Source organism: Macrobrachium rosenbergii, chromosome 45 (genome assembly GCF_040412425.1).
Source record: "Macrobrachium rosenbergii isolate ZJJX-2024 chromosome 45, ASM4041242v1, whole genome shotgun sequence".
Lineage (NCBI taxonomy): Eukaryota > Metazoa > Arthropoda > Malacostraca > Decapoda > Palaemonidae > Macrobrachium > Macrobrachium rosenbergii.
The window spans coordinates 26,045,368-26,060,206 of NC_089785.1; the positions used below are offsets into that span (position 1 = coordinate 26,045,368).

The window sequence follows — 14,839 nt, forward strand, 5'->3', positions numbered from 1 at the left end:
GAGTGTGTGTGTGTGTGTGTGTGTGTGTGTGTGTGTAGAGAGAGAGAGAGAGAGAGAGAGAGAGAGAGAGAGAGAGAGCTTCACACTGATCTGAGGAAACTTCTATGTAGATGTATAAGAGGCCACAATTGCAGAGGCTTTCTGCATAGGGGTAGGCCTACATCTATGATTTAGCAATTAAAATATGAATGTGACAGAGACCTATGTGTTGTTTCATCTCTGGGTATGAGTGTGCGAGTCACATTAATAAACTATCGTACCATAAACTCCCTCGTTCCCTAATGTTATAGGATATCCTATCTAATGAAAGGACAAAAACTTCAAATAAAAGACTGCAAGCATTCTCTAGCGAAAATGGGTCGGATTCAAACCCACAAAAATGCAAGCATTTCACCCGTAACGGCCACCAGGAGATTAACACAATCAGGAAGCTTAAAGCTAGTCATTTGCTCTTTCATCCTGACGGGGTTTTCTAAAAGAAAACTTTTAACAAAACGAAAAACACGCCAAAACACAATCTTACTCAGCAAGTGGACCCTGGTTCCTAAGCCCGCACTCCATGAACGCACTTGCTGGCACGCTATACCGTTCGTGTTAGGTGCAAAGCTATTTAGCTAGTGCAGTTTTAAAAGTTTTTTCATTCGTATTGTTCATCCAATTTTCGAAATAACTCTGCCTTTTCTTGTTGTTTAAGTTTTATTTAATCGTCTTCAGCTTTACTTTTTATGGAACTTTACTAATTCGAGTGTTCGTATATACTTTTCTACGATATATTATTAAAATCATTCTTTGCAAGTACATACTTTAATGCTGTACTTTTTCATCATGACTTATCGTAATCAATTATATTTCTAATTATTCCCGAAAGAGGTAAAGTGATGTTGCTATGCTTGTTTGCACAGATGTGACACCGGCACGGAGTCTTTTTCACTCGAGAGGATCAGAGGAGAGAGAGAGAGAGAGAGAGAGAGAGAGAGAGAGAGAGAGAGAGAGAGAGAGAGAGAGAGAGAGAGAGAGAGAGAGAGAGAGAGAGAGAGAGAGTGGCAAAAACAAACACAGAGAATCATTTAACCATTCTATCCTGAGGGATTATCTGACGAAAAATGTTAAAAAAAAACACGCCAAAACACTTTATCGTAACTATGCAAACCGATGTGAGTTGTGTGATATGAACGCGGAGGAACGGAGCGTCTTCTTATCCATTCTAGCGAGATGTGGCACATCATCCATTAAGACGGACAGTCTATCCTGACTGATTTTCTAACGAAAAACGATGAATAAAAGTTAAAGCACGTCAAAAAACGTTCGATTACCAAGCAAAGTGACGTGAAATATGAAATGAGATGTGGCATACCGCCGAGGAGGATCATCAACGTCTTCTTCTTCTTCTTCATTTTCTTTCAAACGAGCAACTCCCAATAAAAAAAAAAGGAAAAACATGTCAAAACACATCATCTCACTAAGCAAAACGACGTGAGATGTGAAATGAACCGTGCAATGAGACATGACAAAGGACCAGCGTCTCATTCATCCTCCTCATCCTCTTCTTCTTCTCCATTCCAGAAAGAGAGACGTGGCAACGCTGTGTTTGTTGTTATCAACGATCCGCTCGCGCCCCGAAAGGACTCAGTCTACGTCGAACTCTCCCAAGGGTGTGACCGCGTTCGACTTCCTCCCAGGCGTTACGGACATGTGTGTGCGTGCGTGCGTCGTCCGTCCATAAAGGCGTCGCGAATCGAATGGTCTCGTCCCCAGGACGACAAGAGACGAGAATAACCTCATTCTTTATAGAAACCGCAGTGTTTTTTTTATAGGTTCGTCGCCTCCCCCGTCGGCGGCCATCGAGGGTAAACAAGATGACTGACAGATCATTCATTTTATTCATCTCGATTATCGGCGTCTTGGTGATCACCTGTGATCATCGGGTGAGTTTATTTTAATCCGTTTTGCTTTTTTTATATTGTTTGTTAAGGGTTAAGGGAGTTTGTACCCTTGCGTAGCTTACGGTACGTACCGTAGGCCTATATACGACGGTACGCCTATTTAAATCTACCTAACTTATATATCCCGTTATTACCATCTTTATTACCTTATTTTTTTTATCTAATTCTCTTTATTTTCGCTTTAATTCTCTTCGCTTTTGCTCTAATTCTCTTTATTTCAGATGATGGTGAACGTACCCTACGTAACTTATGAATAAGGCGTACCATAGACGTCTAAACAATGGTACGCCTATTTAAATGTACCTAAATGTTATTACTTTAATTTTCCTCAAATTCTCTTTATTTCTCTCTAATTCTCTCTAATTTTGCTCTAATTATCTCTATTCCTAATGATAAACATAAGCTTCTCGTAGGTGACGCTCGGTACCGGCATACGCATAGGCCTATGCGTCCCCGGCGTACCTGGATTCAATTCGACATAATTCGACATTTTATAGGCATAGGCTGTATTTTCTATGGTGATATGCAAATTAATCCACAAATTTGGGTCTTGTCAAGAATGCAGAATATGTAAGGACATATTTTTCAATACTAGGCTTGCTAGGCCTACCGGGCTTCGATCCGACACTCTACATAGGCCTAGACACTCTGCATAGGCCTAGGCTGTAGTTTTTATGGTAACAATCAAATTAAGCGGCAAATTAGAGTCTCGCCGAGAATATAAAGCATATAGGCTAGTCTAAGGACATATTTTTTAATACTAGGCTCGCCAGGCCTACAAGGTTATGATTCGAGACGCTGCGTAGGCCTAGGCTGTGGTTTTTGAGGTGATATGCAAGTTAATCCATTAATTAAGGTCTTGCCAAGACTGCAGAGTATACAAGGACATAGGTATATTTTTCATAATTATCCTACTTGGTCGGCTTAAGTGGCATATTTTTCATAATGATCCTACTTAATTTTTCATAATTATCCTACTTGGTTGGCCTAAGTGGCATATTTTTCATAATTATCCTACTTAGTCAGTTTAAGTGGCATATTTTTCATAATTATCCTACTTAGTCAGTTTAAGTGGCATATTTTTCATAATTATCCTACTTAGTCAGTTTAAGTGGCATATTTTTCATAATTATCCTACTTAGTCAGTTTAAGTGGCATATTTTTCATAATTATCCTACTTGGTTGGCCTAAGAGGCATATTTTTCATAATTATCCCACTTAGTCGGCTTAAGTGGCATATTTTTCATAATTATCCTACTTAGTCGGCCTAAGTGGCATATTTTTCATAATTATCCTACTTAGTCAGCCTAAGAGGCATATTTTTCATAATTATCCTACTTAGTCGGCCTAAGTGGCATATTCTTCATAATTTTCCTACTTAGTCGACCTAAGTGGCTTTGATTCGACATTACTTATAGGCCTAGGCTTATAATTTTCTGATGGAAATAAAAATTATTCAACAAATTAATATCTATAATACCAAAGAAATAAAAGCATATAAGGACATAGGCTAGGCCTGCTTTTTATAATCAGCCTACTCAATAGGCCTATGCTGTTCTGGGCTAATGGAATGTTTGGCCGCAGTCCATTTTGTGTATCAGGCTAGGCCTAGTTTCCACCCCCAGGGCAGACCAGTCTGAATAAATTCTCCTTAAGGTGTTAGTTTTAAGCCTATATAGGAATTCATCGTTCACATTTATTATGGTGATTTAGGCCCAGATATGTTGATGGATTTATAATATTTTTTTTATATTAATAGGCCTGATTTGATATATGAAAGAAGTGGTATTGTGTTAAAAGTTGCCCATAATAATTTGCAAAATCATTTCTATGTAAAATTGAAGGCTGCTACAGCACCCCTCTGGTTCAGTAACGATCAGTTTACATGCAAAACTGGCACTGCGTTTAAAACAATCCGTTTGGGATGAACGTAAAAACACAAACATAAAAGACTGTAAATATCATAAATATAAACAAAAACAGACATAAAAGGCGGTAAATATTCCGGCTGGCGACTGGCGAGAACCAGGCTGCGGTAGTAGTCTGCTGTTTTACTAGAAATGTTATTATTTTATGTTCACCATAATGACCAATATATCTCTTTTGATAGGATTAGGGTTAGGTATTAGGTATAGCCTAGCCTACAGACTGTTTTTAGGGTGTTACCCTGTGTCGTCTAATGTGCGGCCAATGTGAGTTATTCTCCTGACTAATTCATCCGAGTTTTAGACGTTTTTCCACCCATCAGGGTAGGAGGTGGTGCCCTTGAGTAGGTTAGGAGATATCATTGTAGCCTAATCATTATTGTTCATTATGATAAACAGGTCACAGGCTTTTTCTATGGTAAAATCTTACATTAAACGATTTATCACATTTTGGATATGAAAATGTTGTTTCCTTGCTCTAATGTGAGGCTTGAATGTTTCTGATGTTTGTTTCAGTGTAAAGTTTTACTTTAATGCCACAACCACTCCATTTGTGCTGTATTTAAGTACCAGCCCCATTGGGATGAATGGTAAAACATACAAAAGACAATAAATCTTTCAGTAACAGTAAATTTGCAATAGATTTGAGGATGATTTTTGTACTAGTCAAGTCAAGGAGACTTTAGATCGTAGCATAAATGCTCCATTATCATGTAATAGTTTAAAGGACAATAATACCTTTCCTTTTACTTCACATCAGTTTGCATTTGTGCTTTTAATGAAATGACAATCGTAGCATAATGTGATAAATGCCTTAACACTTAAAATTTTTATGGGTGATTCGCTTGGAATAACTTTTCAATCCATTTGATTATTTTCCATATTCCATTTTAGCGGTAATTTATAGGTTACATGATTAGTTTTTTTCAGTGCCTCTGTAGGGTAAATAAACTATTCATCATTTAGGAGAGAAAAATAATTTACCATAATTACAGGGACCAATTGTAGTTTCTTTAAAATGAAGTATTTTAATATGTTAAAATAATTTTGTTGGTCTGAGAAGTAAAGGTGTTGGCTGTGGGGAGATTTGCTCTGCTTTCTATCCCTTGGGCCATCCATACTGTCCAGTGATACTTCCTGCTTGTGGTGACCGCCTTTGTTGTGTTCGAACGAGCTCGCCTTTTAATGCCCTCACTGACCACTTGTCAGAGAAGCTGAGGTTTGGCAGAGGTCGGCAAAAATTATGCCATATCTCTTTGTTTTAATGAAAACAAAATAGTTTTATATGTAAAATATGTGAAGTCAATTATGTTTTTTATATTACCTTGAAGTGAATACTATTTTATTTTATTTCGCTCCAACAAAGCAAAACTTTTAATCATAATAATGAGACGTTTGAACACAGCTCAGATTCCATGCTCGCTCCACCCTAGCAATCTTAGAATGCTTGAAAAACTACAGTAATTAGACAATAATTATTGTGTAAAAAATGCTGAAAGTTTAAAAGGCATATAGATTATAGATAGTAGTCAGTGTGCAAAAGTAGTTTCCACAGCTATAATGAATAATGATTATGTTATTTTGGGGGACTGCAGGCTTGGGAGTACAAATTATGGTTTTGGTAGCTTTTAGCAAAAAATAGATTCATCCTTACCTAACCTTACATAGGGCATTGTGCCCTGACCAGCCTGGCGTTGGTTTTGCCCACCGTGTTAAATGAAGACTTTTTGGGGGGGTATTTTGTGCCATTTCTGAGATAGTTTACCCTTGTCCCTGTTTAGCAATGTTGGGAGAACCATAGATAATTATTTTAGGTTGGAAAAATTTGATTAGCTCTGATGGTAACTATGAAATGTACAAGAAATGAAGCGAAGTAGTGGGAGAAATATATGTCTTTTTTTCCTGTTATCATGACAGACAAATTATCTTCCCTCGTACGACTTTTTTTTTTTACCCGCCATCACTACAGATAAATGAATCCGCCTTATCTCACCAAGGACACTGACCTACTTTGACCCATTTCATGCTTACGCATTTCTTTCAAGCTTGTGAGTGGAATGTTGAAATTCCTCCGTGCACGGCCATGCAAAGTGCATTAGGTCTGGACTATATTTTAATGCCAATCTCACTTTTGCAACTCTTCTAATACTAGAAGAAGGTTTCAGGTATATATATGTCTTGTTATTTACAATTGCAGAAACTGTCTGGTTAGATACCAGATACAGTAAATGTTGTCAGAACCATTTTGGTAGCTAGAATAATGATTCCAATGGGAGAAAAATTTTATATAATGGTTTGCAAGTTTCACAGATGGATTCAGTTTAGCTGAAGGATTCTTATTGTTAAAAACACATAGGAAAGAGTAAAGTAAGGGTATTGAGGATTAGAAAATGAATTTACACTGCTGAAAAGATTGTCTTATTGTAAATAACCTTTTCATAAGCCTTGTGTCATCTTTGTTAGTAGCTTTTAGTGTGAAAAGAAACCTGCAGTGATTGTGAAGGAACTCTTTCCATTTCTCCTGGTGTTAAGAATTACCCTTTTATTTCCTGTATTGTCTCACCAAATTATTTATTCATCGATCAAATATAGCTTGCTAGGAGTTTTATCTTGGCTACAACTAAAATGTTCAATAGTTGTGGAATCTTCTGACCTCCAAATATGTACGTGAGGAGCAAATTCATTCCTGCTCTCTGCTGCTGACTTCTGAATTTCAGGTTTTTTGGTTTTATTTTCTATTCCCTCTTATTTATTTATTTACTTATTTATCACCTTCTCCTATAACTTGTCCCTTTCCGCAGTCAGATTTCCCTATGGGGCCCTTTTGAGCTTAGAGTCTGATGATTCTGTCCAACAGGGTTTTCAGCTGAAGATTTCAAGAAAGAAAGGGGAAGTATCAGAATGTCACTCAAAGGGATATCCTGTCTCTGACGGGTAATGCACGGCTGCCTATGTTTTCGTTCCGTTCTGTTGCTGTTGATGACATGTTCACATAATGGAGTCTTGAGCAATAATGCTGACATAATGTTTAATGTACTGTAGCCTGCAGAATTTCAGTGGCTTTTTAGGCCAGCATGTGCTGTTTGAAAGCTTGTCTCGATTCTTAATATAGGAAATAGGATGAGAATACAAGATCTTTTAGGGCTAACAAGGACATTTTGCAATTGAATTCACTGTTGTATTGCCTGATGTATAGATAGAGTAGAATTATGAGGAGCTGTGCAACATTGAATGAGTATGAATAAGGATAATGACAGAAATAAATTACGTTCTAATTTGTATTTTAGCACCTTTAGAGGTGCAAGATGTTGCTATAATTATTGCCAGGCAAAATTGGGTCCTTAAATGAGTGAAACCATGACTGCTTTGTGTGTGAGGTCATATCGAAGACTCGTTTTGTTTACCAAGTGGTTTGAAAGTAATTCCACCTTCTGCTGTGCCCTTGCTATTTTGAAAGTTTGTAATCTTTTATTGTTTGATAGGTTTCTTTTAATTGTTCCCCAGTGTAAGTGCTTGTAATGCGAGAAGGAATTTGCCAGTGAGCTTCCCTCTCGTGTTTGATTGTAAACATTATGAATAAAATTCTCATTTCTTCATCTTAAAGTACTGACATATTCCTGTCCAGTTTTGTAATTTGAGAAACTAAAAAATTTCATTCAATCTTGCACAGGTTCTCATAACTCTCATATGCCTGTCTATACATCAGGCAATACAACAGTGAATTAGATTGTAAAATGTTCTTGGTAGCCCTAAAATAAGCCTGTCCAATCATCCTATTTCCTATATAAAGTGTGCAATCTAAAACGAGATAAGCTTTCAAACAACGCATGCAGGCCAACAGAAAGCTAAAACTATCCAAACGTTTTCTTATTGAAGACTTAACAAAATTTAGAGAAATGTGTGGAAATAATAGTTTTGAAATGTTCTCGTGACTTTTGGTAAAGTGGATCGAGTGTGCGCGTGATTAATAAATTTCATGGTAGTCAGTCTCGCCATTGTGAGTAGAAACATTGAGCCCCATTAGAGAGGAGGCGTTGCCAAATCTTCGTAAACGTTTTATTTGAACATGTTGACACTTTTCTCAGCATCTCTCCCTGTGGGGTAGTAGAATCATCCTGCCGTGAAATTAAGCTCGTATTGAAATTAGTCATCGATTTTATTATTCTTTTATATCAGCAAATGCAAGAATATATTATTTAGAGTTACTTGGACTAACAAAGCTTATAAAACATACCAGAAGCGCGCATGCGCGGGCTTTATTTTTAAAAATTCTTAAGCAGATTTTTTGAGTTTGCAATGAATCCCTTACTTTCTTTGACTTCTAACGAGTGTTATAGCGTAAACTGGCCTTATGCCAGCACGGGATCTTGCTCGTGGGCGGCACGGAAAGGTATTAATGCACTGAAGTTGACGTACAGGAAATACGTGTTGCCACATGTACGATTTCCCCCAACTTTTAGTGAAGACGAAAGAGTGAGATTAGGAAGAATTGGCAACGCCTGTAATGGGCTTTCCGTGTTTCGATTTAAAATGGTATGGCTGTAGGCCTACATCTTGTGGGTTCTGATACTGTAGGACTATCTGTGCTTGAGAGCATAAGACGGTATGACTATAGGCCTACTTGTTCTAAAGTTATAGGCCTTCCTGTGCTTGAGGTCATGAGAAGGTATGACTATAGGCCTACTTTTTTTCAAAGAATACTACGGTAGCCTTTGCTATGCATGAGAAGGCATGACTATAGGCCTACTTATTCTAAAGTCTTTTATATATATATATATATATATATATATATATATATATATATATATATATAGAGAGAGAGAGATGAGAGAGAGAGAGAGAGAGAGAGAGAGAGAGAGAGAGATGTGATATTACATTTTTTGTGTGTTCGTGTCGAATTCTCTCTCTCTCAAGCCTGAATTCAGTTACTTACGTCATACATTAAGTTCTGTCATGCGTTTGGATTGCGCTGTTTGACGTACCTACGTGTGCGTTATTACAGTAGACGGGGTCCGTGAATCTCTCTCTCTCTCTCTCTCTCTCTCTCTCAGTCGTTTGATTTATGATAGATGTGACGTTTAGTATTGAATGTTTATTTTTTATTAATTGTAGTTTCCACTGGCTCAATTCTCTCTCTCTCTCTCTCTCTCTCTCTCTCTCTCTCTCTCTCTCTCTCTCTCTCTCTCTCTCTCTCTCTCTCAATCGTTTGATTTATGATAGATGTGACGTTTAGTATTGAATTTTTTTTTTTATTGTAAAGTAGTTTCCAATGGCCCAGTTCTCTCTCTCTCTCTCTCTCTCTCTCTCTCTCTCTCTCTCTCTCTCTCTCTCTCTCTCTCTCTCTCTCTCTCGCAATCGTTTGATTTATGATAGATGTGACGTTTAGTATTGAATGTCTTTTTTTTATTAATTGTAAAGTAGTTTCCACTGTCCCAATTCTCTCTCTCTCTCTCTCTCTCTCTCTCTCGATGGGAACTTACTGTGCAGGTTAAAGTAATTTGCGGGAAGTGGCTATGTTATTCACGAATAATGATAATAATTCTCTCTCTCTCTCTCTCTCTCTCTCTCTCTCTCTCTCTCTCTCTCTCTCTCTCTCTGTGGAAACTTGCTGTGCAAGCTATTGAACGTTTCACTCTTTGGCGGGAAGTGTGTGACTCACGAATAGTGATAACTAACAATCTCTCTCTCTCTCTCTCTCTCTCTCTCTCTCTCTCTCTCTCTCTCTCTCTCTCTCTCTCTCTCTCTCTCTCGTTGCGATTCCGTGAAAAGGACGAAGTTAAACATGAGATCATTGTAACCTTGAATTCACCCTGAAAGGTCCGCTAGGAATGAACTTGGTGTTTTTTTTTTTATCTAGGTGTTAGAGGAGGGGTGAAAAGTCCACTAGGACTGAACTTGGTGCTTTTTTTTTGGGGGGAAGGGGGTCTAGGGGGTGAGAGATGGGAAGGGGAAATCAGCAGAAGGAAGTAATCGTGGAAAAACTGACTTTTGGGGGGAAAGTTACGTGAGTTGGCCCTCTGGTAATTGGAACAGCTTTCTGTGGGCCATTTTAGGGAAAGGGGGTTTGGACCTTGTAGGGGGACGTCCATTCATAAAGGTAATGGCTGGCATTTGGCTCGGGGAAAGGTCTCAGATTGTCCACCCACAAGGATGGCTGTATCTAAATGACTTAGAAGTCCTTTGTTTTATGGCGTTTTACACATTTTTGACAAGGGGGACCCTTAGCTGAGCAGACGTCCCTCATACTTCGTCTTCTTCCAAAATGATTTGTTCTTTTTTGTGGTTAATGGTATAAAAGGATGGCTTTCATATCTAAATAATTGATAGATTCTCTATCTTTTGGCTTTTTACATTTTTATACCCAGGGGCCCCTTTAGCTGAACAGGCGTCCCACTTAGTTCATCCACAATGGCTTGTTCTTATTTGTTGGTAATGGGATCTTGTCTATGGTTGATGGGTCCATTCAGTAGGTAATGGCTGGCATTTGGCTGAGAAAAGTTCTCGAATTGTTCAGCCACAAGGATAGATATCTTATTTAAATGACTAATACGTTCCCTATGTTATGTATTAATATTATTCTTTTGCACGCTTTCATACAAAGGGGACCTTTGGTTGGACAAACGTCCCATATATTTCATCTACAACGATTTGTTCATGTCTGTGTTTAATGGGATCTTGTCTATGGGTTGTTCTCGCTTATACATGGACGATTACACTTGACCTTGTCATATTTTTTTTCGTTTTCCTTGCCAAGGGGAAACATATGTTCTTGATTATGGGATCATTGTGAAGTTTTTTTGTAGGTACCTCAAGGCTTTGTATAACTACTGGAGTGTCCATCCTGTCGCGTTTAGGAAGAAGTTGAAGGAGAGGAGGAGGCTCTCTCTCTCTCTCTCTCTCTCTCTCTCTCTCTCTCTCTCTCTCTCTCTCTCTCTCTCTCTCTCTCTCTCTCTGTGTGTGTGTGTGTGTGTGTGTGTGTGTTCATTAGCAATTCTACGAACGGAATGAATGAATCATAAAAGTTAGGCTATACTACGTGAATCATGGGATGATGTTTTGTAGCTCTCTCTCTCTCTCTCTCTCTCTCTCTCTCTCTCTCTCTCTCTCTCTCTCTCTCTCTCTCTCTCTCTCTCTCTCTCGCACACACAGGGACGCGCGCGAGCAAGATTATTAACTATTAATAAAATTCGGGGAGCACTTCTTGAAAGCTGAACAAAAGCATATAACTTTTGAAAGTCTCCCCGACGACTGACTCTCTCTCTCTCTCTCTCTCTCTCTCTCTCTCTCTCTCTCTCTCTCTCTCTCTCTCTCTCTCTCTCTCTCGAACACACAAACACACACACACACACAAGAGTAGCTATTAACAAAATTCTGAGAACACTTCAAAATCTTAGACATATATTTTTGGGAAGTTTCCCAATTAACCCCCTCTCTCTCTCTCTCTCTCTCTCTCTCTCTCTCTCTCTCTCTCTCTCTCTCTCTCTCTCTCTCTCTCTCTCATGGGAATACCTCCAAATCTTGTAGACACAAAGACATATTCTTCGTGAAAGTTTCCAGACGAATCTCTCCCTCTCTCTCTGAAAGTTTCCACACGTCTCTCTCTCTCTCTCTCTCTCTCTCTCTCTCTCTCTCTCTCTCTCTCTCTCTCTCTCTCTCTCTCTCTCACGGTAATACCTCCAAATCTTGTAGACACAAAGACATATTCTTCGTGAAAGTTTCCAGACGAATCTCTCTCCCTCTCTCTCTGAAAGTTTCCACACGAATCTCTCTCTCTCTCTCTCTCTCTCTCTCTCTCTCTCTCTCTCTCTCTCTCTCTCTCTCTCTCATGGGAATACCTCCAAATCTTGTAGACACAAAGACATATTCTTCGTGAAAGTTTCCAGACGAATCTCTCTCCCTCTTTCTCTGAAAGTTTCCACACGAATCTCTCTCTCTCTCTCGCTCTCTCTCTCTCTCTCTCTCTCTCTCTCTCTCTCGGTAATACCTCCAAATCTTGTAGACACAAAGACATATTCTTCGTGAAAGTTTCCAGACGAATCTCTCTCTCTCTCTCTCTCATATTCTTTGTGAAAGTTCCTCCCCCCTCCTCCCAGACGGTTAATAGCCTACCTGACTTTCCCAGTTCCAAACCTCATTTTTGGGGCGAGAGCAGGAAAACACCAAGCCTTCACTTGCCGGGGAGGTCTTTCCCTCGAGCGGCCAATATGGCTCGGTAAGACGGAAGTGAAGGTCAAGGAACTTGTGATTATGATGATGATTGCTCAGTCTTTCTAGATATTATTATTATTATTATTATTATTATTATTATTATTATTATTATTATTGAAACTGGCGACCCTGTAACGAGGCTATAGTATCGTGAATTAAAAGCCACAGTGTTGTTAAAAATATTTTAACTTTGTACATAATTATTTTTTACTCTACAGTGGCTTCTAATTCTCATTATTATTATTATTATTGTTGTTGTTGTTATTATTATTATTACTATTACTATTATTATTATTATTATTATTATTATTATTATTATTATTATTCAGAAGAGGAAACCTATTCACGTGGAACAACTCCACCAAAGGGGGGCCACTGACTTGAAATTCAAGCTTCCAAAGAATATTAGGATGTTCATTAGGAAGAAGTAAGAGGAAGTAAAGGGAAATACAGAAAGAAGAGATCCCACTCACTTATTAAACAAGAAAAAATAATTTAATAATCACAGAAAATATTACAATGCAAGGAGAATAATGTTAGGGTTACTAATGCATCGCATCTTCGCTTGAACTTCTGAAGAAGTTCCAGTTTTACGACTTCCTCTGGGAGGCAGTTCCACACTCCAGCGGTGTGAGGAATAAAGGACCTCTGGAACTGAGGAGTTGTGAGGAATCAAGGACCTCTGGAACTGAGAAGTTGTGAGGAATGAGGAAGGATCTCTGGAACTTTGGAGAAGTTCGACCATGAGGCGTTTTTACTGCATGTCGGGGCCCGACCTTGTTTTCTGGCTGTCACCTGGGATAATATGCCCCGGGGTGATCTCCGTTTTCTCTGGGTCGTTGGGGATCATAGGGGCTTATCTGAGGGTGTACTGTTAGCACTGATTGTTAAGGCAACGTTGGTCGTGGTCAGTTTTTGGATGGGTTAGCTTGCAGCTGGTGTTTTGATGTTGTCAGGAAATGGTGAGCACTCTTTGACATTAAGTGACTGGGCGTAGGGCTTGAGAGAGAGAGAGAGAGAGAGAGAGAGAGAGAGAGAGAGAGAGAGAAAACAGTTGCAGGAAGAACCGTTCGCCAAGCGGTTCATGGTTCTCCAATCCGCATGTGTAACCAGGTTACATAACGGTACTCATCTCCGTCCGAGTTGCAACGAGTAACACTCTCTCTCTCTCTCTCTCTCTCTCTCTCTCTCTCTCTCTCTCTCTCTCTCTCTCTCTCTCTCTCTCTCAGTTTTAGTATTGAAACGGAGTGGAAAATATGCTTGATTTGACTTGGCATTGAACTAAAAAAAATCATGTTGAATTCCCTTCGAAGTTATGGACATAATAATAATAATAATAATAATAATAATCTAGGTTCTTAGGTCATGGGTCATTGACCTTGCCGGAAGAAAAAGTAGGTCAAGTTCTTTCCAGGCATTGTGTCAAGTTCTTGATACGTAGAACAGGTTAGCGTGAAAGAGACATTCTCTCTCTCTCTCTCTCTCTCTCTCTCTCTCTCTCTCTCTCTCTCTCTCTCTCTCTCTCTCTCTCTCTCTCTCTCTTTTATTCAGGTCTCAGCAAGGCTGTTGGGATGAAGTTGCTAGCCTCCATAGCTGCAGTCCACCATACTAGATTAATTACCATTACTTAATTCATTGGTTAGGTCGACAGGACCAATATATATATATATATATATATATATATATATATATATATATATATATATATATATATATATATATATATATATATATATATATATATATATATATATATATATATATATATATATATATATAATATATATATATATAATTCACAGTGTCTGTTAGACATAACATCATGTAAAAACTAAGTATAGAACTGTGGAAATGAATAATGTTCCACACTGTATATATCCTTTAACTGACAAAATTCTTCCCTGTCGCCCTCCCAAAAATTAGGAGAACCTTTAGATATTACCTACAGAGGACGGGTCGTCTCTTGAACATGGGATTTCCCAGTTGTGTGTGTGTGTGCGTGCGTGTGTGTCTGTGTGAAGGCATCGCAGGACAGGAGACGGGAAGGATATGGAGTCTAGCCGGCCTACCTGTGGTTCAAACCGGTTTGAAACCTGTTGAGTAACCTAGGCGCCCTGTCGTTTGGTGTGTGTGGTGTTGTTAAGTGTTGTTTTTCCTGGCGATGTGGACGCCGTGATTGACGTGGGGGCCTCGTTTCTGAACGCAGAGAATCCCTTGGTATCACTCCGGAAGGGTGTACGGTTAGAGAGAGAGAGAGGGAGAGGGAGGGAGTTTTATCTCGCTGAAGGACCTCAGCTTAAATATGGCTAGAGGGTGTAAGCTTAAACATGACTGGAGAGAGAGAGAGGCTTATCACTTTAAAGGACCTCAGCTTAAACATGGCTAGAGAGATAATTTTATGACTTGGAAGGATGTCAGAAGGAGAGAGAGAGAGGGAGAGTTTTATCACTTTGGAAGGGTGTAAGGAGAGAGAGAGAGAGAGAGAGAGAGAGAGAGAGAGAGAGAGAGAGATTATCACTTTGAAGGACCTCAGCTTCAATATGGCTAGAGAGAGAATCTTATAACTTGGAAGGATGTCAAGTTAAACATGACTAGAGAGAGAGAGAGAGAGAGAGAGAGAGAGAGAGAGAGAGAGAGAGAGAGAGAGAGAGAGAGAGAGAGAGAGAGTTTTATCTCCTGGGAGGACTTCAGCTTAAATATTAAATATTGAATCATTATTCAGCAGATGAACCCTATTCATATGGAACAAGCCCTCCACATGTG

At 39.0% G+C, this 14,839-nt stretch overlaps 1 protein-coding gene across 3 annotated transcripts in view; it reads left to right on the forward strand.

Moving 5' to 3' along the window:
- Nucleotides 1-1,614: 1,614 nt before the first annotated feature.
- LOC136829820 (NPC intracellular cholesterol transporter 1-like) overlaps nt 1,615-14,839 on the forward strand; it is a 74,692-nt gene continuing 61,467 nt past the window's right edge. For all 3 annotated transcript variants that reach the window (XR_010850500.1, XM_067088773.1, XM_067088771.1), the window contains exon 1: nt 1,615-1,925. Coding sequence is in view for 2 of the 3 variants with exons in the window: in XM_067088773.1 (XP_066944874.1) it covers nt 1,857-1,925 (69 nt within the window). In the remaining variant the exon portion in view is untranslated. The remainder of the gene's footprint in view (nt 1,926-14,839) is intronic.